At 43.0% G+C, this 25,766-nt stretch overlaps 1 protein-coding gene across 6 annotated transcripts in view; it reads left to right on the top strand.

Moving 5' to 3' along the window:
- KIAA0319 (KIAA0319 ortholog) overlaps positions 1 to 25,054 on the top strand; it is a 91,671-nt gene extending 66,617 nt beyond the window's left edge. For 4 of the 6 annotated variants that reach the window (XM_065581973.1, XM_065581975.1, XM_065581976.1 and 1 more), the window contains 7 exons: positions 473 to 611; positions 6,764 to 6,923; positions 10,699 to 10,841; positions 12,802 to 12,924; positions 15,709 to 15,799; positions 17,937 to 18,028; positions 19,244 to 25,054. In XM_065581973.1, the coding sequence (XP_065438045.1) occupies positions 473 to 611; positions 6,764 to 6,923; positions 10,699 to 10,841; positions 12,802 to 12,924; positions 15,709 to 15,799; positions 17,937 to 18,028; positions 19,244 to 19,422 (927 nt within the window). In that variant the 3' untranslated portion in view covers positions 19,423 to 25,054. The remainder of the gene's footprint in view (positions 1 to 472; positions 612 to 6,763; positions 6,924 to 10,698; positions 10,842 to 12,801; positions 12,925 to 15,708; positions 15,800 to 17,936; positions 18,029 to 19,243) is intronic. The other 2 variants (XM_065581974.1, XM_065581977.1) reach the window with 1 other exon arrangement.
- Positions 25,055 to 25,766: the final 712 nt, after the last annotated feature.

The raw sequence follows: 25,766 nt of genomic DNA, 5'->3' as shown, positions 1-25,766 counted from the left end.
ATGCTGAAACCCACTGTGCTGTGTCCTCACTGCTATTTTTAGAGAGCTAACTAGATTAAAACTAGCACGGGTTTGTCTACACAAACTGCAGATTACACCTCTAGTTGCGGTGTAGACATAGCTTAATTAACACCTCCCATACTTGCACTGGTCCATTGTAAACCCTGGGAAGGATTCTTTCAGGGTGGTCCCTTTGTTTGTTTTGAAGGTCCGAGGGCAAGCTTTGTGGTGGATTCTCTGTTGCAGAAAATTGTTAAATCAGGATCGGATGTTTTTCTAAAAGATGTGCTCTAGGAATTATTTTGGAGAAGCTCAGTGGCCTGTGTTATACAAGAGCCAGACTGGATAATCACAGGGTCCATTCTGGCCCTGGAATCTATGAATTCACATTCTGCAGCTAGATTGATGTACAGCTCGCAAACTTCTGTCCTTTCAAGGAGTTTAACCCTCTGCTGCTATCTTTATTTTGCAGGATGTGATTCATGGCTCAGACCATGAGGCAGTTCTGCAGCTAACCAATCTTGTGGAAGGACTCTATACTTTTCACTTGAAAGTCACAGATGCTAAAGGAGATTCAGCTATTGACGCTGCCACTGTTGAAGTGCGGCCTGGTATGATCATTAAAAGGTCATCTATAAGCTGTGTATACCTCCACATTCTTTTCTTTGCTGCTGGCAAGATCCTGTCAAGTTAAAAGTCATGGATCTGATTCACCACCACCTTGCATTGATATTTACACCTGTTTAAAGTGGGTGTAAAATACTGTCATCTGAATTCTCCCTTTACGTGCATTGGTGATACTATTGTACGTCCACTTTGCACAGGTATAAATGCTTGCACCCTTTTCAGTCCATGGAGAATCAGGTCCCATAGTTTTAAAAAAAAGTTGCTTTCTTGATTATATTAAGACACCTTTTCTTTATTAAAACTGAAAGATGTATCTACATTACTTATTTTCCATTATTTGTTTCAGTTTTGCATTTCAGTCAGTTTGGACAGTGCAAAAGGACTAATCACTTTTACTTTTAGTCACTTACCGCTCAGTTACACTTCCTGGTTCTCACATCCAGTTGCCATGTTTGGGTGCAAAAATGCTTCCACGGAATCCTCATTTGCTTAAATAAGACTTAATTTCAGTTGGAATTCTTTATATATATATATATATATATATATTATCCATCCACAAAACTATCCATCCCCAAATAAGTTGTATTAAAAAATTTAAACCAAGAGAACATTTCAATTGTTATATATATAAAAATGTTCTCTTGGTTTAAATTTTTTTATACAACTTATTTGGGGATGGATAGTTTTGTGATGAAGGCATGAGGCGGGTATTTGGGAGATCTTAATTCTAATCCTGGTTCTGCCACCGATTGCCTGTGTGATTGTGGCCAAGTCACTTAGCCTCTCTGCCATGTTTTCTTGATCTGTACAATCAGGATAATACTTACTATGTCACTGGGTTGCTGTGAGGCTTGCGATGTTTGTAAAGCCCTATAGAAGGGCAAAATATTACCTGTTTTGTTCATTCCCTCTGGGGTACCTGGTATTGGCCACTGTCAGAAGACTGGATACTGGCTTAGACGGACCTTTGGTCTGACCTAATATAGCCATTCTTATGTTCTTATTATATTTAACAAAACCTACAATTATCGAGTTAAATTTGCCTCAAAAATGTGTCAAACTTTTCTGTCCCAAGTTTATATTCCTCATTTAGACTCACTTAAACACATGCTGTCCCAGTAATGATGGATTTAAGCACATGCTTAAGTGCTTTTCCTGACTCTGGACCTTAAAGACTGATGAGACAGCATTTAGGGAGGCTTTTAGGAGAAGGTGATCATAGAATATCAGAGTTGGAAGGGACCTCAAGAGGTCATCTAGTCCAACCCCCTGCTCAAAGCAGGACCAATTCCCAGCTAAATCATCCCAGGCAGGGCTTTGTCAAGCCGGGCCTTAAAAACCTCCAAGGAAGGAGACTCCACCACCTCCCTAGGTAACGCATTCCAGTGTTTCACCACCCTCCTAGTGAAATAGTTTTTCCTGATATCCAACCTGGACCTCCCCCACCGCAACTTGAGACCATTGCTCCTTGTTCTGTCATCTGCCACCACTGAGAACAGCCGAGCTCCATCCTCTTTGGAACCCCCCTTCAGGTAGTTGAAGGCTGCTATCAAATCCCCCCTCATTCTTCTCTTCTGGAGACTAAACAATCCCAGTTCTCTCAGCCTCTCCTCATAAGTCATATGCTCCAGACCCCTAATCATTTTTGTTGCCCTCCGCTGGACTCTTTCCAATTTTTCCACATCCTTCTTGTAGTGTGGGGCCCAAAACTGGACACAGTATTCCAGATGAGGCCTCACCAATGTCGAATAAAGGGGAACGATCACGTCCCTCGATCTGCTGGCAATGCCCCTACTTATACAGCCCAAAATGCCGTTAGCCTTCTTGGCAACAAGAGCACACTGTTGACTCATATCCAGCTTCTCGTCCACTGTGACCCCTAGGTCCTTTTCAGCAGAACTGCTACCTAGCCATTCGGTCCCTAGTCTGTAGCAGTGCATGGGATTCTTCCGTCCTAAGTGCAGGACTCTGCACTTGTCCTTGTTGAACCTCATCAGATTTTTTTCTGCCCAATCCTCTAATTTGTCTAGGTCCCTCTGTATCCGATCCCTACCCTCTAGTGTATCTACCACGCCTCCTAGTTTAGTGTCATCTGCAAACTTGCTGAGAGTGCAGTCCACACCATCCTCCAGATCATTAATAAAGATATTAAACAAAACCGGCCCCAGGACCGACCCTTGGGGCACTCCACTTGAAACCGGCTGCCAATTAGACATGGAGCCATTGATCACTACCCGTTGAGCCCGACGATCTAGCCAGCTTTCTATCCACCTTACAGTCCATTCATCCAGCCCATACTTCTTTAATTTGGTGACAAGAATACTGTGGGAGACAGTATCAAAAGCTTTGCTAAAGTCTAGAAATAACACATCCACTGCTTTCCCCTCATCCACAGAGCCAGTTATCTCATCATAGAAGGCAATTAGGTTAGTCAGGCACGACTTCCCCTTTGTGAATCCATGCTGACTGTTCCTGATCACTTTCCTTTCCTCTAAATGTTTCATAATTGATTCCTTGAGGACCTGCTCCATAATTTTTCCAGGGACTGAGGTGAGGCTGACTGGCCTGTAGTTCCCCGGATCCTCCTTCTTCCCTTTTTTAAAGATGGGCACTACATTAGCCTTTTTCCAGTCATCTGGGACCTCCCCCGATCGCCATGAGTTTTCAAAAATAATGGCTAATGGCTCTGCAATCTCACCCGCCAACTCCTTTAGCACCCTCGGATGCAGCGCATCCGGCCCCATGGACTTGTGCACGTCCAGTTTTTCTAAATAGTCCCGAACCACTTCTTTCTCCACAGAGGGCTGGTCACCTTCTCCCCATGCTGTACTGCCCAGTGCAGCAATCTGGGAGCTGACCTTGTGCGTGAAGACAGAGGCAAAAAAATCATTGAGTACATTAGCTTTTTCCACATCCTCGGTCACTAGGTTGCCTCCCTCATTCAGTAAGGGGCCCACACTTTCCTTGATTTTCTTCTTGTTGCTAACATACCTGAAGAAACCCTTCTTGTTACTCTTAACATCTCTTGCTAACTGCAACTCCAAGTGTGATTTGGCCTTCCTGATTTCACTCCTGCACGCCTGAGCAATATTTTTATACTCCTCCCTGGTCATTTGTCCAATCTTCCACTTCTTATAAGCCTCTTTTTTGCGTTTAAGATCAGCAAGGATTTCACTGTTTAGCCAAGCTGGTCGCCTGCCATATTTACTATTCTTCCTACACATCGGGATGGTTTGTTCCTGCAACCTCAATAAGGATTCTTTAAAATACAGCCAGCTCTCCTGGACCCCTTTGCCCTTCATGTTATTCTCCCAGGGGATCCTGCCCATCTGTTCCCTGAGGGAGTCAAAGTGTGCTTTTCTGAAGTCCAGGGTCCATATTCTGCTGCTCTCCTTTCTTCCTTGTGTCAGGATCCTGAACTCGACAATCTCATGGTCACTGCCTCCCAGGTTCCCATCCACTTTTGCTTCCCCTACTAGTTCTTCCCTGTTTGTGAGCAGCAGGTCAAGAAAAGCTTTGCCCCTAGTTGGTTCCTCCAGCACTTGCACCAGGAAATTGTCCCCTACGCTTTCCAAAAATTTCCTGGATTGCCTGTGCACCGCTGTATTGCTCTCCCAGCAGATATCAGGGTGATTAAAGTCTCCCATGAGAACCAGGGCCTGCGATCTAGCAACTTCTGCTAGTTGCCAGAAGAAAGCCTCGTCCACCTCATCCCCCTGGTCTGGTGGTCTATAGCAGACTCCAACCACGACATCACCCTTGTTGCTCATACTTCTCAACTTTATCCAGAGACTCTCAGGTTTTTCTGCAGTATCATACCGGAGCTCTGAGCAGTCATACTCCTCTCTTACATACAACGCAACTCCCCCACCTTTTCTGCCCTGCCTGTCCTTCCTGAACAGTTTATATCCATCCATGACAGTACTCCAGTCATGTGAGTTATCCCACCAAGTCTCTGTTATTCCAATCACATCATAGTTCCCTGACTGTGCCAGGACTTCCAGTTCTCCCTGCTTGTTTCCCAGGCTTCTTGCATTTGTGTATAGGCACTTAAGATAACTCAATGATCGTCCCTCTTTCTCAGCATGAGACAGGAGTCCTCCCCTCTTGCGCTCTCCTGCTTGTGCTTCCTCCCAGGATCCCATTTCCCCACTTACCTCAGGGCTTTGGTCTCCTTCCCCCGGTGAACCTAGTTTAAAGCCCTCCTCACTAGGTTAGCCAGCCTGCTGGCGAAGATGCTCTTCCCTCTCTTCGTTAGGTGGAGCCCGTCTCTGCCTAGCACTCCTTCTTCTTGGAACACCATCCCATGGTCGAAGAATCCAAAGCCTTCTCTCCGACACCACCTGCGTAGCCATTCGTTGACTTCCACGATTCGACGGTCTCTACCCCGGCCTTTTCCTTGCACAGGGAGGATGGACGAGAACACCACTTGCGCCTCAAACTCCTTTATCCTTCTTCCCAGAGCCACGTAGTCTGCAGTGATCCGCTCAAGGTCATTCTTGGCAGTATCATTGGTGCCCACGTGGAGAAGCAGGAAGGGGTAGCGATCCGAGGGCTTGATGAGTCTCGGCAGTCTCTCCGTCACATCGTGTATCCTAGCTCCTGGCAAGCAGCAGACCTCTCGGTTTTCCCGGTCAGGGCGGCAGATAGATGACTCAGTCCCCCTGAGGAGGGAGTCCCCGACCACCACCACCCTCCTCCTCCTCTTGGGAGTGGTGGTCGTGGAACCCCCATCCCTAGGACAGTGCATCTTTTGCCTTCCAATCGGTGGAGTCTCCTTCTGCTCCCTTCCCTCAGATGGGCCATCTAGTCCACTCTCCGCATTAGCACCTGTAGAGAGAACATGGAAACGATTGCTCACCTGTATCTCCATTGCTGGTGCATGGACGCTCCTCTTTCTTCTTCTGGAGGTCACATGCTGCCAAACCTCCTCACAATCCTTCTGTCCCTGCTGCGCCTGCTCTGAATCTTCAGAACATTGTGGCCGTAGAAGCATCTCCTGACGTCTGTCCAGGAAATCTTCATTTTCCCTTATGCAACGCAGAGTCGATACTTGTTTCTCCAGCCCTCGAACCTTCTCCTCCAATATGGAGACCAGCTTGCACTTTGTACAGACAAAGTCACTTCTGTTCTGCGGAAGAAAGACAAACATGGCACAACCTGTGCAGGTTACAACAGCTGATCGCTCACCTTCCATATCACCGTACTCTTAGGAGCTTCCTCAACTGTTGCAGGAACTACTCGGAGAAACCTGCAGATGAAAGCCTCAGTGCGCTCTCCCCACGCGAACTCCCAGGCAAACTCCTGCTGTTAGCCTCTGCTGTTCGCCGCAGAGTTTGCCTGGGAGCTGTGATATCAGGCTTGTTTTACATGGATCACATATAAATGAGTGTGAGTTCACTCTCAGGGTTTTAAGGACTGAACTCAAGCACTGTGACTTAACTCAGTGGCTCTCAACCTTTCCAGACTACTGTACCACTTTCAGGAGGCTGATTTGTCTTGCGTACCCCAAGTTTCACCTCACTTAAAAACTACTTGCTTACAAAATCAGACATAAAAATACAGAAGTGTCACAGTGCACTATTACTGAAAAATTACTCACTTTCTCATTTTTACCATATAATTATAAAATAAATCAATTGGACTATAAATATTGTCCTTACATTTCAGTGTATAATATATAAACAGATCATTGCCAGCATGAAATTTTAGTTTGTGCTGACTTCACTAGTGCTTTTTATGTAGCCTGTTGTAAAACTAGGCAAATATCTAGATGTACCCCCTGAAGATCTCTGCGTACCCCTGGTTGAGAACCACTGACTTAACTAACTGGGTCTGGCCTCTTTATACATGAGCAACCCCTGCAGGACTCGGCATTAGCTGAAAAGGTTAATTGATTCTTATTCCTGTTTGTAGAAACAGTGCTGGATTGTAACTAACTGGGGTAGAGGGTAATGAGATAGAAACTTAGATATTTTGGTATGTTTCAAAATTAACTAAGTACCCTTCCAAGTTACTATTTCGCCCATAAAGATCAAGGGTAGGGGAATCTGGATTACTAATCACACCCTTCATTCAATACTGAAATATTTACCAGTCTCTGGAAAAAAAACCCAGTGTGTTTTTGTTTTCTCAGACCCTAAAAGAAATGGTCTGGTGGAGTTGATTTTGCAAGTTGCAGTTGGCCAGCTGACTGAGCAACAAAAGGACACCCTGGTGAGACAGCTAGCCGTGCTGCTGAATGTCTTGGATTCAGACATCAAAGTTCAGAAGATACAAGCCTATTCAGATTTAAGGTATGCAGATATCAGGATGTGTGAGATTATGGAGGTGACAGCCCCCCTGTGACATCATAAAATAAAAGTTAAAATATTGTGATAGATGCTAATGGGTTGCATGTTAGGGGTCACTTGTGTATAAGTACCTAGGGAAACTACAGTAACTGCACCCAGAGAGTCATTAAGGGATATTGTACGGCTTAAAGCACTCTTCTTTGCCTGGGCTGTTAGACCTTTCTGAGTTTCTTTTGCGCTGCAGAGAAGCTGCAAAAATTGTCTCACCATCTTTTCCAAATCTTGCAGTCCAAGGGGGAGTATTGGACTAGGGTTTCCCAGGTGAAAAGTGATGAGGCTGAGGGAGGAAAAGAGGCACCAGAGAGAGGGGCAGCCCAAGGTAGTTGCTTCTTGGGACAGGGCTGTTGAGCCTTATGTGAGCTTTTTGCAAAAGGGAGATGTCTATGTGCCATTTTTTACCAGCTCTCTTCAAGGAACTAGGACTTGTATACATTTTATAAATAAGCTACACTGAGGCCAGATCTACACTAGAAACTTTTGCTAATTTAGCAATGTCAGGGGTGTGTGATGAGATTGATTTTTTTTATATATATATATATAAAAAATAGATGACAACATTTCTATACGAGCAAAAGCTTTACTATAGGTGCAGTTATGATGGGATAAAAGTGCTTTTGCCAGTATAATTTATTTTGCTTGAAGAACTGATATAAGTTATACCAGCAAAATACTATAAGCAGATTTTGCTTTCAAGATGGCTTTTTCACTGACAGTCTTTTATGGGGCTGCAGGATGGCAGAAGTTAGATTTTAAAAGACAATTTTTACTTTTCAAAACTAGTAAATGAGCTTGTGATTCTTCTTGACTCTGCCAAAGCTCATCACTAGTAGCTTTTTGGCAAGCTGCATGGAAGAGTAAAGAGAAGTTGAGAGAGATTTCCCTGGAGCATATGTTTTAGCAATAGAAGTTCTTCTACAGGTGGTAAAATCCCTGAGGTAGGAATGTGGAACTGGAGAACCTCATTTTAAAAAACCTCCCTGCAGACCCTTCTTTCACATCTTTCCCTTTATTTCAAAGAGACGGCATTTCTTTATCTTGATGTCTTTGTTTCATTTACTGTCTTTTTGTCCTTCCAAAGGCTAGATGGAGTGAGACAGACAGACTGTCACAATAAGCAAATGTTTCATTAAACAAATGTACTTGTCTGGCCGAGGTCTGTATGATCAAAGCTACTTTTTGTTTCCCCTCTAAAATTTTTGATGTCCCAGATGCTTTAGATGGTTTTTCACAATCAGTATTGGGGGATCTCGCCCCCTGGGAGAGCAGAAGCTCACTGAGCATGCTCAGCAGTCTACCTGGCTTCTGAGTAGCCTGGAGAAGTGTGTATATATCGGGGTGGGCAAACTGGCCTGAGGGCCACATCTGGGAATAGAAATTGCATGGTGGGCCATGAATCCTCACAATTGGGGTTGGGGTGTGGGAGGGTGAGAGCTCTGGTTGGGGGTGCAGGCTCTGGGGTGGGGCTGGGGATGAGAGGTTTGGGGTGCAGGAGGGTGCTCCGGGCTGGGATCGAAGGGTTTGGAGAGCGGGAGGGGGATCAGGGCTGGAGATGGGGATTGGGGCGTGGGGAGAGGCTCAGGGGTGCAGTCTCCGAGCGGCGCTTACCTCAAGCAGCTCCCGGAAGCAGTGGCATGTCCCTTCTCCGGCTCCTACGCGGAGGCACGGCCAGGCAGCTCTATAGGCTGCCCCATTCGCAGGCACCGCCCCTGCAACTGCTATTGGAGCACCGGAGGGGGCCATTGGAGCATGTAGGAGCCAGAGCGAGGCCATGCCGCAGCTTCTGGGAGCCGTGTGGTGCAGCACCCAACCCAGTGCCCAAGCTGGAGTGCCGGAGCGGGGCAAGCCCGAGACCCAGCTCCCCAGCAGGCTCTAGTTTGCCCACCCCGGTATATAGGGCCCTACCAAATTCACTATCATAGGTTTTTAAAAATCGTAAATTTCATGATATCAGCTATTGAAATCTGAACTTTCAGTGTTGTAATTGTAGGGGTCCTGACCCCCAAAGGAGTTGTGGGGGGGGGGGTTGCAAGGTTATTGTGGGGGGGGGGGTCGTGGTACTGCTACCCTTACTTCTGTGCTGCTGCTGGCGGCGGCACTGTCTTCAGCAGCAGCGCAGAAGGAAGGATGGCACGGTATGGTATTGTACCCTTATTTCTGCGCTGCTGCCTGCAGAGCTGGACCCTCAGTCAGCAGTCGCCGCTCTCTGGCTGCTCCACTCTGAAGACAGCAGCGTAGAAGTAGGGGTGTTGGGATGGTGTTGCCACCTTTACTTCTGCGCTGCTGCTGGCAGGGCGCTGCCTTCAAAGCTCAGCACCCAGCCAACAACCGCCGCTCTCTGCCTGCCCAGCTCTGAAGGCAGCACAGAAATAAGGATGGCAATACTGGGGGCCCGCCCCCAAATAACCTTGCGATTCCCCCTGGCAACTCCCTTTTGGGTCAGCACCCCCAATTTGAGAAATGCTGGTCTCCCCTGTGAAATCTGTGTGGTATAGGGTAAAACATACAAAAGACCAGATTTCCTGGCGGAAGACCAGATTTCACAGTTCATGACCTGTTTTTCATGGCTGTGAATTTGGTACGGCTCTACGTATATACCATGGATGCATTTGAGTGGCAGATTCAGAGCAAAAAGACTGGAAATGGTTGTACACAGCTTTCAGTGTAGCTTGCACATCTACTGAGACCTGACAATGCAGTTGATGGAATCTATTGAGATGACTAGTCTTTAAACTGTCTTCCTAAATTAACTCATCAATCTTTTTTTTTTTTTTTTTAAATCCTTTTTGGAATCTATTCAGATCTCTATGCACCTCTCCAATTTAAAAATACACTATTAGAAAATCTAATACCATCACTACAGTATTTCAAACCCCAATGACTAATTTCCAAGTAAGACTCCCCCCCACCCCACCCACCCCAAAGCATCCCACCCAAATGCAGCATAACATGACATAATGATTTTAGATGGGCTCTCTTTTGATTGCCAGTCCTCCAATACCTTGATCCAGTCTTCTCAGTGATTGCAATGGGTGTTGGATCAGAACTTAGATCAGGGATAGGCAACCTATAGCACACGTGCCAAAGGCGGCACACGAGCTGATTTTCATTGGCACTCGCACTGCTTGGGTCCTGGCCACTGGTCCGGGGGGCTCTGCATTTTAATTTAATTTTAAATGAAGCTTCTTAAACATTTTAAAAACCTTATTTACTTTACATACAACAATAGTTTAGTTATATATTATAGACTTATAGAAAGAGACCGTCTAAAAATGTTAAAATGTATTACTGGCACGCGAAACCTTAAATTAGAGTGAATAAATGAAGACTCGGCACACCACTTCTGAAAGGTTGCCGACCCCTGACTTAGATGCTTTTGGGAAAGCAGGGTAGGATGTGGGAGGGGGCTTTGAAGTGGGCCTGGAAGTTTAACAAATGGGAGGACGAGGGAAGGAAGAGTGTGTCCCCCTCTCCTCAGCTTTCTCACATGAAGCTGAGAAGCTAGAGAACTGTTATTGCTCCTGAACTGCATGGTAATGCAAGAGCCATGTCACTGTGATGAATTTGGTTAACCCGGTGGCAGATTAAATAATATCTATACACCAAAGACAGCGATTTTAAACTTCTAATTTCCAGAGTATGGGCTCTTACAATCAAATTGAAAAATATTAGTTCCTTGGACAACATAAATCTTAATTTTGTTTGTGCGTTCTCTCTGCAGCACAGCAGTTGTATTCTATGTGCAGAATGGGCATCCTTTCAAAGTAATAAAGGCTTCAGATGTCGCACGGATGCTGCACGTGCAGCTGCTAAAGGAGAAGGCTGACTTCCTGCTTTTTAAAGTTCTGCGGGTTGACACAGCTGGTACGTTCTGCCTGCTGCTTCCTATTTTTGAGTTTTACAGCCATCAGAATATTAATTAGCATAGCAACATGGTACAGTATGCAGGAGCTTCCTTTCTACACTGTTTTGCATTTGGTTTTCTGAATGATGAGGCTGATAATGCTTGAAATATCTGTTTATCTAGGACAGACTTTTGCCAGTTACTTGCTTTCCTTTTAAAGATACAAGTGGCAAAGAGTATGACGGCTGTCAATCATTTTGTAAACTAAGGCTCATTTACTGTATACTAGGAAATATACTCTGTTGGGAAACCATGTTATAACACTATACTATCCCAGCTGTGATATAACCAGAGGTGAAAGTAAGCCAGTACGCCCCGGTATGGCATACTGGCAAGAGCCGGTGCGCTGTACTGGAGCGGCCCGGCTTCCCCAGGTGGCAATTTAAAGGGCCTTGGGCTCCCAGCAGCGGCTGGAGGGGGAGGGCACTTACCGGTACAGGGCGGGTCGGGGCTGGCTCTGACCCCCCCGCCCACTCCCACCCCTTCTGCCAGAAGCCCCGCCCCTTCCGGGGGCAAGAGCCGGCCCCAACCCAGCCCGTACTGGTAAGTCCCTATTTCTACTTTCATCCCTGGATAGAACACTGTTTGTTCTTACTCTGTGGATGGGACAAAAGGTGCTGTAACCGTAATATAGAATTTGTGTGTTATCCCTGGTTCCTTTGAGGTTGTTACTCTATTCTCCAACAGAGTTATAATATGATTCGTTCCCATCTCCCCAGGCGAAATGGTCAGGCCATCATTGTATTATAAGCCAGTCCCCTAATGTGGTAAATATTCTGGTGAAGACAGGCCCCTCGTATTTCTTCATAATGAGAGATCTTTTCACAATGATGGTTGGGCTTTCAAGCCAAGTTTCAAGTTTTAATCTGCCATAAAGTTGCAGTGCTGCTGGGAATTAGAACACTTCATGACACTGGGGCATTACAGATCTGAATTTGTTATAATTTATAGCCAAAGGGGAGTTTTTTGTTGAGGATCAGAATGCAAGGGAAGAGATATAAGCTCTAGCTCATTGATTAATATGGCTTATTTTTTAATTTACTCCGCGAGGAAAAAACTACAGCTGTTATACTGTAAAAATTAAGTGTTTTTTCCCCCACTTTGAAATAGAAGAAAATGAGGTATAATTTTCAAATTTGTATTCACTTCATTTTTAGTTACATAGCAGGTTTTCAGGCAAAAAAAAAAAAGCTGCTACAAGTTTTATGTATTTTTTTTGGAAAGCAATTTATTTTGACTGTTTTATATTTTGATAAAATACACACATCACACTACATCTTGGTGCGTTTACAACGATTAAAAATTAACTATATGAATGCTGTGCCCTAAGAAGTTCTGATGGTACATTTATTTCAGGTATTTGTATGATGATCATTATTCTGGTGTCTGGGAACACTAATATTTCTCAAGTACTCAGGAATTCTGGAGACTATACACCATAGAAATACCAATAAATAATACAGAAACAAATAAAACTGAACTCCCTGACTCAGGTCGATCTCCAAGTCTAGTGTCAGTAAATTAACATTGGCTCCCTGGCTGGCTATTCAGTTGGATAATATATTTTCATCTTTCTGATCCCACCCACCAGGCTGCTGGGCCTTTAAAGTAAATCTGCCTAACTCAGACCCCCAACAAATGACTGGCAGATTAGGAACCAGCAGTGGTTCAGTTTATTAGTGACAGTTAAAGCAATGGTTTGGGGTATATTTGTCTACCAATGATTCATGGAAACACATCAGTGAAATTTTCACGGTTGGATTTCTAAGTGACCTTTTCATTTGTCAGTCGCTGCACTGGAGTTGTGGGCAAGAGAATGCACCATGCACCCTCCCGCCCCCACGTTAGTGCCTCAACAGAGTGTGCTTTACAAGTTGCCCTTTTACATTGTAATTATCTTCACCTTTGTTCTGTTCTTAGTCTGCCTTTTAAAATGCTCTGGACATGGTCACTGTGACCCCATCACAAAGCGTTGTATTTGCTATCAGCTGTGGATGGAGAACTTGATCCAGCGTTACCTGAATGATGGAGAGAGTAATTGTGGTGAGTTTGGATGACATTGTGACATGTTCCAAGAATGATTTCCCTTTCCTGTGTGTAGCAGTTCTGTAAATGTATCTATGAATATTACGCATGCTGAAAAACAATGAACAATACACGCAACTGTTCTTCCAGAACCAACCAACCAAAAAAGGAAATGCAGTCATATGACATGAGAGAAGCAAGTCCATATGGGTTTCATCCTGCATGGTGCCAAGCACTCTAGCCCAGTGGCTCTCAACCTTTCCGGACTACTGTACCCCTTTTAGGAGTTTGATTTGTCTTGCGTACCCCCAACCCCAAGTTTCACCTCACTTAAAAACTACTTTCTTACAAAATCAGACACGGAAATATAGAAGTGTCACAGCGCACTATTACTGAAAAATTGCTCACTTTCTCGTTGTTACCATATAATTATAAAATAAATTAATTGGAATATAAATATTGTACTTACATTTCAGTGTATAGTATATAGAGCAGTATAAACAAGTCACTGTATGAAAATTTAGATTGTACTGGCTTCACTAGTGCTTTTTATGTAGTCTGTTGTAAAACTAGGCAAATATCTAGATGAGTTGATGTACCCTCTGGAAGATCTCTGTGTACCCCCAGGGATACAGGTATCCCTGCTTGAGAATCACTGGCCTAGCCTGATCCATCAAAACACTTAGGGACTTGCTTAACTTGAAGCACATGAACAATCTCATTGACATCAGTAGGATTTCTCATGTGCTTAACTGAAAGTATGTGCATAATTGCCAGATGGGACCAGAGTGCTCAGCACCTTATAGGATTGACCTTGATGTAGCTGCTTCTTTAAAGGGGAAATTTATTTTTATGTAACAGGCAAAGCTTAGAAAAAAAAGACAGAGATAATGTTAGTGTAATGTATATTGCAGGAAATTCGGTCTCCTTTCTCCAATTCTTTTCCCCCTTGGCTGTTTACTAAGATTTATTTTTCCCCAAAACAGTTTGTCAGAGTTCCATTTTGTAAGGTGCAGAACACCTCACTACCACAAACCGCAGTCAAAGTGGAGGGAACTCAGCAACTTGCAGGACATTTCACAGGCCTGGGCACCTCCGTGTGTGTGCTGTGACCCCATTACTGGCATTAGCAGTTACATGCACAGAATGAAGGAAGAATGCACCTCACAGTTGGAGTTGTATTACTTGTGGAAATGGAGAAAATTTGGAAATGAATAATGAAAGAAAATTGGGGGGCTCTCTGGCTGTCCAGCCCCTCAATATTACACTGTGGAAGATGATCTGCATGAGAGTTTAAAGTGATTGAGAATCTTCTAAATAATACTAGACGGTGTCATTAAAAAATTTTTTTTTTCAAATTTTGCATAATGGTTTTAGGAAAAAAGTATAAAAATAGCTAAATGTTACTTCTGGGACATTTTGAAATTATTTTGGACCAGATGGATGTTTCTGTAGATAATCCTGGTACTACACCTGCAGTTGCTTGGGAGTTTCTGATTTCTGCTCAGGTTAACAGGAACAACACAGAGATAACACTCTACAGCATTCTGGCGGATGTGTTTTGTGCAGCATGTTTTAATACGGTGTCCTAGATATTTGTAGCAGTAGCTACAAAATGCTTGTGTTTTATACTAAACAGTCTCATGAGTTTTAAAAACCTGGCTTTTTTATTTAACCACTTTCACCATTTTCTTAATTTTCTTTATCTCCCATGTATTACAGTTATCTCTGGAAAATAGAGTTTAGTTGTCACTGATTTACTTTTTATTGTTTGACAGGACTATCACTCCTTTGTTAGGCATACCCCTTTGACATCCTATTTGAAATCTCCTCTTCTATACTTAATTTAATTAAAAATTTCTAATAGCATTCGTTTAGCCAAAATACAATTCTATCCTTTGCATGGGACAGAGTCTCCTACTCTTATGTTGAGAAATACATTACTCCTCAAGTAGTCTGATTGATTGATTAATTTCTATAGCATCACTCGAGGAATAAGATACTACTCCCCATGAGCAAGGGTATCAGAATCTGGACCCATGTGTTTTGTACATAGGATTGCCAACTGTCTAATCACACAAACCCAAACACCCTTGCCCCGCCCTCTGCCCTGCCCCTTCTCTGAGGCCCTGGGCACTCCATCCCCCCCCTCACTCACTTTCACCAAGCTAGGGCAGAGGGTTGGGCGCGGGCTCTGAGCTGGGGCCAAGGGATTCAGAGTGTGGGAGAGGGCTCTGGGCTGAGCCTGGGGCAGGGGGTTGGGGTGCAGGAGGGGGTGAGGGGTGCAGGCTCTGGGAGGGAGTTGGGTTCAGGAGGAGGCTCCGGGTTTGGGCAGGACGTTGGGGTGCAGGAGGGATCTCCCTGATCCTATGATATTTTTTTCAGTTTCTTCATATGAAGGAATTCTTTTTCTAACAGCACACTATCATCAATCACGTGTCTTATCAGAGCTGTACTGTACAGAAGGTGCATAAAGGTACACGTCTCACTTGGGTGAAATGCCCAAGCTGGAAAGAACCCAGTTTGACTTTGAGATCTCAGGCTGAATTTGCTAGGCTGGCAGGAGAAAAAATATATCTTACTTACAACCTGTGACTATTTGATCCGGAAGTCTAAGTCTCAGCAATGGTAAATAGGGACCCTGGTGATGTCATTTTTACAGATTCCCTTTTAAGAGAACAACACTCAAGTTCCAGTCAGTCTTAATGAAAAATGAAGCCGCACTCCACCTCATGGGATCGGTTATTGAGACAGTTACATTCATGATACCTTTGCACATCACTCTCTTGTTTTATTTTCTAGAATGGAGCATACTCTACGTGACAGTATCCACTTTCATTTTGGTTGTGCTCATGGTGAGCTTAGCGTGGCTCTGCATCTGCTACTGCAAGAGGTATGTGTTTTGTATTGTTTTCAGTGCAGTGTGTTTAAACGTGACGTCACTGCACCTCAGCATTAAACCACTCTGCTAGTCTCAAACACTCTACTGTCCTCTGTGGATATTTTTCTGTCTTTGGGTTTATATACTTACCCCACTGAGAAGCAGGACCTGTCCTTTGCCTGAGGTGCTCCTTGACACACTTTAAAAATACAGTTATAAAAAGAGACTACTACTGGAACCACCCACCACCTCTCCACCTAATAATTAACGTATATCCTAGTCCAGCAGCTGAAAACATATTTAAGATCTTTAAAATCCTCCCTCTAGAATCTTCCCAGTCTCTCACACCTAGATAAAGCCATATCTCCTGGAGGTCACTAAACTAGGGATGTTTTGGACCTGGAGGAAGGAAATTATAAAGCAGAGGGTACTTCATGGAGAATGGCCATAGCTCGGCAGGTTGGGTCTGGCTTAGGTCCAAAGAAACTAGTCTGTACAAAGTATGCTAATGCTGTCTATCCCAGGAGCTTCTCCCTGCTTCCAGCTCTTTTTTTTGTCTGCCTTATTAATATGCTTTTTCTGATCTTATTATCAATCTCAGGTGTGGCTACACTAGAGAGGCTACACTGATTTAGCTATATCAGCATCACTACTCCAGCATATCCCCTTAGTGTAAAGCAGCCTACTCTGATGGAATGGATTTTTTTTCCATTCGAGTAGGAACTGCAGTAGCTATGAATGACAGTAGCTATGGACAAAGAAGCATTCTTCTGTCGACATACCTGCATCTGCACTGGGGGATAGATTAGCATAGCTAATAGGTCCAGGGTGTGATTTTTTTTTTCCCGCCCCTCACCGACATAGCTATGTCGACCTAACTTTTAAGCATAAATCACGTGTCAGCAAGACAATCAGTAATTCTCTCCCAACTAACGTGTTTGTCCACTTGGTCCTTGCTGGTGCAAGTCATTGGTGTGAATGTTTTGTTGCTTATCAAACTGCCCAGTAGAGAGACAGTTTGTTTTGATGAAACAAAAAATGAATTGTCTGGGTGTTTAGTCTTCCCCACAATGACATTTTGAGGATAATGAGACATACAGGATATTGTTTAAAAAGCTGTCTCCCTTGGGCTGCTTTCTCTGACACGGGGGTGGCCATTGTTGGACCTCTGAGACTGGCATGTGGCAGGGACTGGTGGAACTCCTGCATGGAACTGGGGCTCATCTGACTCTGTCCTCCCTTGCCTCAGACTCTGCAGAGAGCATCTGACTGGTCCAGAGATCGACGTGGAGAGAAGGGGCAGGGACTGTGGGGGGGTGGGGTCAGAGGTAGGAGATATCCTTGGCCCCATGGGGTTTATAAGTAAATGATGGCATGGCTTCCAGGGACTGGATTGTTTTTTAGATACCTTTATTGACATCTCAGATTAAGTCAGCCTGTCTGGAGAGTGCAGAGTCCAAATTATTTTTATTACTATTTATTTATTGAAATTGCAATAGTGCCCGCTACGTGCTTATCAAACAGGGGAGGTCAGTCCCTGCCCTGAAGAGCTTATCATATCAAAAAGACAGACAGCAGAAAGGTGTGGGAAAGGGATACAGCATACAAGCACATGTGTCTGACGAAGTGCGTATTCACCCATGAAAGCTTATGCTCCAATACATCTGTTAGTCTATAAGGTGCCACAGGACTCTTTGTTGCTTTGTAAATGAACAAGTAACTCCTAGGATAAATCCATTACATAAATTCATAGTGGAAACCCAGATCTGAAATCTGCTCTCTCTAAGGGCTAAACCAAAATGCTGGGTCTGGACACAGTCCTAAGCTTTGGGAAAATTTTGTCCTGGAACCAAACTGTGTGCCTCAGGCCCATCTCTAGGTAGTGTAGAAGTCTGTTTCCTAGTTAAGCAGGCCCACTTTTGTCCACCATCTGCATATGAAAGGAAGACTTGCACTTAGTGGTGCAGATTCTGCTCCCATTTACATCAGCATCAATCAGGAGTGACTCTTTGAATAGGTGGAGTTACATCTGTGTAGCGATGGTGTGAGAGCAAAATTGGCCTCTTTGGCTGTCCCTGTTCAGTGTATGTGTGTGAATTTATTTACTGTGCATGAGAACTTGATTTACTGGTGGTAACTTTCCTTTTAGCAGAAAGAGGACAAAGATAAGAAAGAAAACCAAATACACTATCCTAGATAACATAGATGACCAGGAGAGGATGGAGCTAAGGCCCAAATATGGTAAGATTTATTTTTTAATTGGGACCTTTCTTAGCAGTGGATCATTAAACTCCTATGTTTGTCTTAATTTTTGTTTAAGTTATTTACTACTTCTCATAACACAAGAACTAGGGGTCACCAATGAAATTAATAGGCAGCAGGTTTAAAACCAATAAAAGGAAGTATTTCTCCACACAACGCACAGTCAACCTGTGGAACTCTTTGCCAGAGGATGTTGTGAAGACCAAGACCATAACAGGGATCAAAAAAGAACTAGATAAATTCATGGAAGATAGGTCCATCAATGGCTATGAGCCAGGATGGGCAGGAATGGTGTCCCTAACTTCTGTTTGCCAGAAGCTGGGAATGAGTGACAGGGGATGGATCACTTGATGATTACCTGTTCTGTTCATTCCCTCTGGGGCACTTGGCACTAGCCACTATCAGAAGACAGGATACTGGGCTAGACCCAGTATGGCTGTTCTTATGTTATGTTCTTAATTTTATAGCAGTTAGGTACAACATTCTCTTCCATACATATTTTCTTCATTTTAAAAGAAAACATGCAAACAACTTTTAACTTTGTAACATGTTAAAAAAAAACAAAAAACAAAACAAACGCCCCTCCCTCCCCCCCGCTTTTCTAGCTAATACATAGCAATGTTGCATTGCCCAAATATGTCCCATTTAACTTCAATGGGCTTTGGAACATGCCCCTAGTTAACAGCTTCCATTCACAATGAAAGGCTTTTAATTTTAATTTCCCTCAGTCTAATGGGGGGACACTTGCAGTGGAGGAAAACCTCCTGAACAATAGACATCCTAAAAAGTAATGAATTCACCCAGGAGCACAGAATTTTCGTGGTCAATCTTAGAGCTGTGTGTGTGGATAGATTTAATTGATTGGTTCAAACTGTTAGAAAGGACTGTGCTGCATGATGAGATGCTTTAAATGAATTGTGAACATCTGTAGTAAAATAGAGGCCGAACAAGGCACAAGGCGCCGGCTGCTCAGATAGTATCAATATGTCAATCTCCATTGCGGTCAATGGAGTATCTGGCCCCCAATATTTAGTGTTTGTTTGTATAATCTTTAATATGGATGGTGGTCTAAATAGTTACTCTTCGAGGCAATGCAGCCCAGCATCACTGACTTTGCACAACACTACACTGGGGAGAGGTTACTAAATTTAAAAGTAAAACTTTCCAGAGAATCTTTTGGTTTGATATTTTCAGGTATAAAACACAGAAGTACAGAACACAATTCCAGTCTGATGGTTTCAGAGTCCGAGTTCGACAGCGACCAGGACACTATCTTCAGCAGAGAAAAGGTCGGAAGAGAGAATCCTAAGAACATCATGAATGGTTCGGTCAAAAATGGAGTTTCCTTCACCTATAGCTCGAAAGACAGATAATTGAATGAGTGTAAAATGAAAGGACGTGCTGATTTGACACACCAAGAAAGTGTTGATCCACCTTTTGTTTTTCAAAATCAAAAGTTCCTAAAATTTATCCTAACAGCAGATGAAGTAAAATTCCAGTACAGTGATGGGGGGATTAAACAGACTACTAACTCTTGTCATTTGATGTAAGAAGCACATTTAATTCCTCCTTTGCTCTGTGCTGAACTTTTATGTATAAGTGTCAGCAGACACTTTTCCTATAGTAGACCAATGAATCACAGCTATGACCCCAGCCAGGAGTGTTTTGTTACGAACAACGGTGACTGTCTGAGGCTTTGAGCTATATACAGGCTGTGTCTTTACTTTGTTTCCATCACTTGGAGGAGCACTGTTATGTTATGTAGCTCATGTAAAACTGTAAAAGCCAGAATTCAGCGTTTCCCTTCTAGCTGCAAAGAGAAGAGTTTGGCTACAAGCTCCGTCTTCATATACAGTTTTTAAGTTGGATACAGAAAGGGGAGGTCCATAGATAGCATTTTTAATACATAGTATTTGCCTCTACGCTCTGCTTTATGACTGTGGTTTTTAGGGTAGCACGCCTCAGGTGAAAATGCCTCTGTTTTCAAGGGATGTTTACTATCTAGCAGTTTCATTTAATCAGCTGCAAGCTAATGTGATACGTTTGTATCCTATACAAAACATATGCCCCCTATATTTATGTCGAAAAATGACGGCAGCACAGAAATCCTGCTTTTTATTCTCTTCCGTTATGATGACTGAGGCATGTATTTCTGTTCCCTCTGGGGCCTGAAGACCCAAGCCAGGGGTATGTAATAAAGAGGAGAGAGGGGCAGGGAGGACTTAGCACCTGCATGCCTCCTGCTATGTGTTGAGCACCCTAAACTTCCTTTGGCTTAAATGGGAGTTTAAGGGGCTCAGGACCTTTCAAGATTGGACCCTTAATGCACTTAAATTGAGATGGACACTAGACTATGTCGGCCGGGGAGTGTTAGAATGTGTCAAGGCTGTTACTGAGCAAAGGCTTGTAACAAAGAGCCATATAGGAAGCAGGAGCTTTGATCACACAGTAAGGATTGGTTAGGGCTGACTGACACTTTTACTTGAATATTAGAGGGGGTTTTTGTTTACTCTTTGCTAGGGGGTTGGCTGTCGTGGGTCAGGAAGAAGGGCAAGATTCTGAGTTTTGAGTTCACTGTTGTTCATAATTCAGCACCCAGGTACTATTCAGGGGTGCCATATTTGAAGCGCCCATCACGTCCTTGAGATCTGTGTAAGGAGAACCCAGGACTTCATTTGTTCATGGCTACGGTGGTGGGGGATACAGACCAGTCAGCTTAACTTCAGTACCCAGGAAGTTAATGGAGCAAATAATTAAGTAATCAATTGGCAAAGACCTAATAGATAATAAGGTGAGAAGTAACAGCATGGATTTGTCAAGAACAAATCATGTCAAACCAACTCAATAGCTTTCTTTGACAGGGTAACAAGCCTTGTGGATGGGGAAGCAGTAGATGTGGTATGTCTTGACTTTAGTAAGGCTTTTGATACGGTCTCACATGACCTTCTCATAAATAAGCTAAGGAAATACAACCTAGATGGAGCTACTATAAGGTAGGTGCATAACTGGTTAGAAAACCGTTCCCAGAGAGTAGTTATCAGTGGTTCAGTCAAGCTGGAAGGGCATAACAAGTTGGCTCCCGCAGGGATCGGTTCTGGGTCCAGTTCTGTTCAATATCTTCATCAATGATTTAGATAATGGCATAGAGAGTATATTTATAAAGCTTGTGGACGATACCATGCTGGGAGGGGTTGCAAGTGCTTTGGAGGATAGGATTACAATTCAAAATGATCTGGAGAAATGATCTGAAGTAAATAGGATGAAATTCAATAAGGACAAATACAAAGTACTCCATTTAAGAAGGAACAATCAGTTGCACACATACAAAATGGGAAATGACTGCCCTAAGAGCTAAGAAGGAGTACTGCAGAAAGGGATCTTGGGGTCATGGTGGATCACAAGCTAAATCTGAGTCAACAGCATAATACTGTTGCAAAAAAAGCAAACCTCATTCTGGGATGTATTAGCAGGAATGTTGTAAGCAAGACATGAGAAATAATTCTTCCGCTCTACTCTGCGCTGATTAGGCCTCAACTGGAGTATTGTGTCCAGTCCTGGGTGCCACATTTCAGGAAAGATGTGGACAAATTGAGAAAATCCAGAGAAGAGCAACAAAATAACTAAAGGTCTAGAAAACATGACCTATGAGGGAAGATTGGAAAATATAATCCCAAGTACACATACATAATGATGGATTATAAATTAGCTGTTACAACTCAAGAAAAAGAAACCCAATTTTTTCAATGTGCATTATTTTGTTCTTATCTGTGATGAATTTCATCTTCCATTTTGTTGTAATTCTTTGCAGTCAGCTTTGGATTTAACTATATTGAATAATTTTGTATCATCTGCAAACTTTGCCACTTCACTGTTCACTCCCTTTTCCAGATCATTAATGAATATGTCGAACAGCACAGATCCCAGATCCTTTGGGACCCTGCTGTTTACCTCTCTCCATTGTGAAAACTGACTATTTATTCTGAACTTTTGTTTCTGATCCTTTAACCAGTTACTGATCCATGAGAGGACCTTCCCTCTTATCCCATGATTACTTAGTTTCCTTAAGAGCCTCTGGTGAGGGACTTTCTGAAAATCCAAGTACACTATATCCACTGGTTCACCCATATTCACATGCTTGTTGATGCCCTCAGAATTCTAATAGATTGATGGAGGCATGACTTGCCTTTACAAAAGTCTGTCTCTTCCATAACAAATCGTGTTTATTTGTGTCTGATCATTCTTTTCTTTACTATAGTTTCTACCAGTTTGCCTGGTCAGTGACATTAGGCTCACTGGTCAAGATCTCCTTGGGTGCCCTTTTTAAATATCAGTGTTAAATTAACTACCTTTCAGTCAGCTGGTGCAGAGTTTCAGTGATAGGTTACATACTACAGTTAATAGTTTTGCAATTTCTTATTTGAGTTCCTTCAGAACTCTTTGGTGAATACCATCTGGTCCTGGTGACGGATTACTGTTTAATCTTCTATTGACACATCAATGTGGGATAGTACTTCAGATTTTGTGATCAAAAAAGAATAGCTCTGAAGTTAGTATCGCCCCTACATCCTCTGCAGTGAAAATCGATGCAAAGAATTAATTTAGCTTTTCTGCAATGGCCTTGTCTTCCCTGAATGCTCCTTTCGCATCTTGGTATTCTAGTGGTTCTGTTGTCTGGTTGGGAGGGTTCCTGCTTCTGATGTACATCAAAAAATTCTTACTGTTAGTTTTTGTGTCTTTAGCAAGTTGCTTCTCAAATTCTTTTGTGGCCTGCCTTATACTTGAAGACGTAACCTGTCAGAGTTTGTGGCACCTTTATCTTCACTATGATTAGACTTTCAAATTTGAAAGGATGCCTTTTTGCCGCTAACGGCCTTCACTGCTCTGCTGTTTAGCGATGGTGGCATTCTTTTTGTCCTCTTATTATTTTTTCTGATTTGTGGTATAGATTTATTCTGAGCCTCTGTTATGGTGGTTTTAAAGAGTCCTCATTCTGCTTGCAGGCATTTGACCCTGTGACAAATCCTTTTGATTTCCATCTAACAAGCATGCTCATTTTTGTGTAGTTCTCCTTTTTAAGTTAAATGTTAATACCTTTTTGACTCTAAGAATTTGTGATATCAGATATTAATATCCTCAGTGGTCCTTAAGTCTAGCATGACTTTTTTTGTCAGGCATTCAGGACTGAATATAACAAGCCCTGAACTTTGGATCAGTGTAATTTTTATTTCTAATAATGCTGAATTCCTGGAGTCTCTGCCCAGGCAATTCCCAGAACTGGGAGGGCAAGGCTATTAACTGGTAGGGTTAAATGCATTGGTGGAACTGAGTGGGGAATTCTGCCTATTTTTATGGACTGTACTGGACTTGAACTCAAGATCCACTCTGACAGACAAAATAAAAATATTAAAAATGCCCCGGGTGCTGGGAGCTACTCAGAAAATTCCCACACTTAATATACAAGCAGCTGAGGGTTGAGATGCTAATGCTCTACACGAAAGCATCAATACGTTAATAAGGACAACCATGGCAACTATGTTCTTGCCTGCATCCCATCAAAGTTAAGCCCTGAGTGCAGTTGATATATTGAAGATTCTCACACTCATTACTGGAAGAGGCATTTAATAAGTCCACAAACTAATTGTTGCGTGGGGGGCATCCATACTTACAGAACATAAAACTATGCCACTATAAGCAAGCCAAAACCGTTTTTTTTTTGTTTTTTTTTTATCTTGGTAAAGTGCTTCTGCAGTATGAGGTGAAATTTAGGTGGACATATCTGATAAGAACAGTAAAAACAAAACCTCTATCTTCTAATTCAACCCCTGAGCTGTTGCTGATTTTGTTAACTGTTGTTTGACGGTCATGACCAAGTTACATTTGACAAGCCCAGTCATCTCATCTCTTGTTTCACACTTGTCAGATATATTTCCAACTCCCTTCTGGGAGGACAAAAGGAACTTTAACAGCCTCATTGTCAAGTGCACCAGATACAGCTGTAGTTCAGGCATCCCCCAGGTCCCCCGTGTTGCCAGACATGCTTGCCTATGTGATGCTAATTTTATTTTATTCAGCAGATTGTCTTGAGGAAATGGAAAAGCACATGCTCATGCAGGGGGATTCATCTGCAGAGAGTTTAACAGCACAGTGTGTATTGTCTCCATTCTTTATTCTACCCCTTCAAACCTGAGAGCAGCTCAAAAATGCTGGAGCTTAACATTCCTCAGACAGCTCTGGCCTTCTTCAAACAATCACAGGCCAAAACCTTCCGTCCCCCCATTTAAGCAAAATTCCTGTCAAACTTTGTGGGTGTATTCCCTGTATAACGAGTGTGGGTTTTGGTCTTTGCTATGTTGAGACGATAATGGAGTAAGTTATAGTGACCTTGAGTTTCGGGTGGCGATGGTGCAGAGAAAATGACGACTGTCACCTGCTGGACAATTTATGGAAGACTGGTCTGAGAAATAGAGATGAATAGTGAGCATCCCTCTAGTCTAGAAGAAGGGCGAGTGGGATAAGAAAGTGGGGAAGGGAGGTCCTAAAGCATAAGGAAGAGTTGTACTTTAGGATTCTGGACACAGCTCAGTGTCAGATCCAGGTGTAGCAAGGGAGAAAAAAGCCCAAAGGTTTGAAACTGATAGTACTTTAAATGAAAATACATTTCCCTGTAGCATAGGCAATGAATTAAGTGCAGGTCAGCCACAAATCAGTACTTTGCCTCTGTATAGAAGCATAGTGTCCTGTGTGGGGGTGAGCTATTGCAGACTTTCTAATAGATTCATAGATTTCATAGATTCATAGATTATAGGACTGGAAGGGACCTCGAGAGGTCATCGAGTCCAGTCCCCTGCCCGCATGGCAGGACCAAATACTGTCTAGACCATCCCTGATAGACAATAGGAATCTGTCTCTGGAAAATGTTATATATTGTAAATGATAATATATTATAACTGGAACCATTTCTGAAGTGATTATGTAGCCTTCCTAATAAAGATCTGTCTTTCCTTCTATGAGGCTCGGTCATGTGTCCTTGTGGATGTTGCATTCTTCTGTATCTGAGGCTCAAGTCTGAGGTCAGAGCAGTATAGTAAAAACAATTACCTGCTTTAGCTTTTCTGTTCATACGCCAAACCATAAGAGTTAGTTTAATTGTTTTTGACCCTTCTTTGTGCTGAGGGGCAAGGAAAATATGAGAGGTAGGAATGAGTTCAGTATATTGAAGAAGAGGACAAGGAAGCCAGAAACTCAAATTATAATTGCAGCTCTCAGAGAGGGGCTGTCTATACTAGAATTGTGCAAATAACTGATTTTGTTGGTTTGCTAGCAACTACATAAAAATCAGGGGGGGGGAAATGTTTTGGGTCAACCTGACAAAGAAATGTTTCAAAGTTTTCAGTGAATGGAAGTCAAAAGATTTCATTTTGTGAGACTGAGCATTTTTTTTCGGGGGGAGGATCAGAGTGTTTATTAACGTCTTTAATAAAATCAACAGACACTTCAAATCAAAGTGTTTCACTAGCTGTTTAAATAAAACCTGCTTTCTTTATCACGAGCTACGTATTGTTATAACAGAGTGCCCTTTTCAGATAAAGGGGCTACGTATTGTTATAACAGAGTGCCCTTTTCAGATAAAGGGAATAGCCCCAGCCATCCCCCTGGACATGGGGGTACAAGTGGCAACTTCATGCCTTGCTACAGGTAAGAGGATGGAGCACTTATG

Source organism: Chrysemys picta, chromosome 2, assembly GCF_011386835.1.
Source record: "Chrysemys picta bellii isolate R12L10 chromosome 2, ASM1138683v2, whole genome shotgun sequence".
Classification (NCBI taxonomy): Eukaryota; Metazoa; Chordata; order Testudines; family Emydidae; genus Chrysemys; species Chrysemys picta.
The sequence above is the reverse complement of the archived record's forward strand: the minus strand, read 5'-3'. Positions and strand labels throughout refer to the sequence as shown.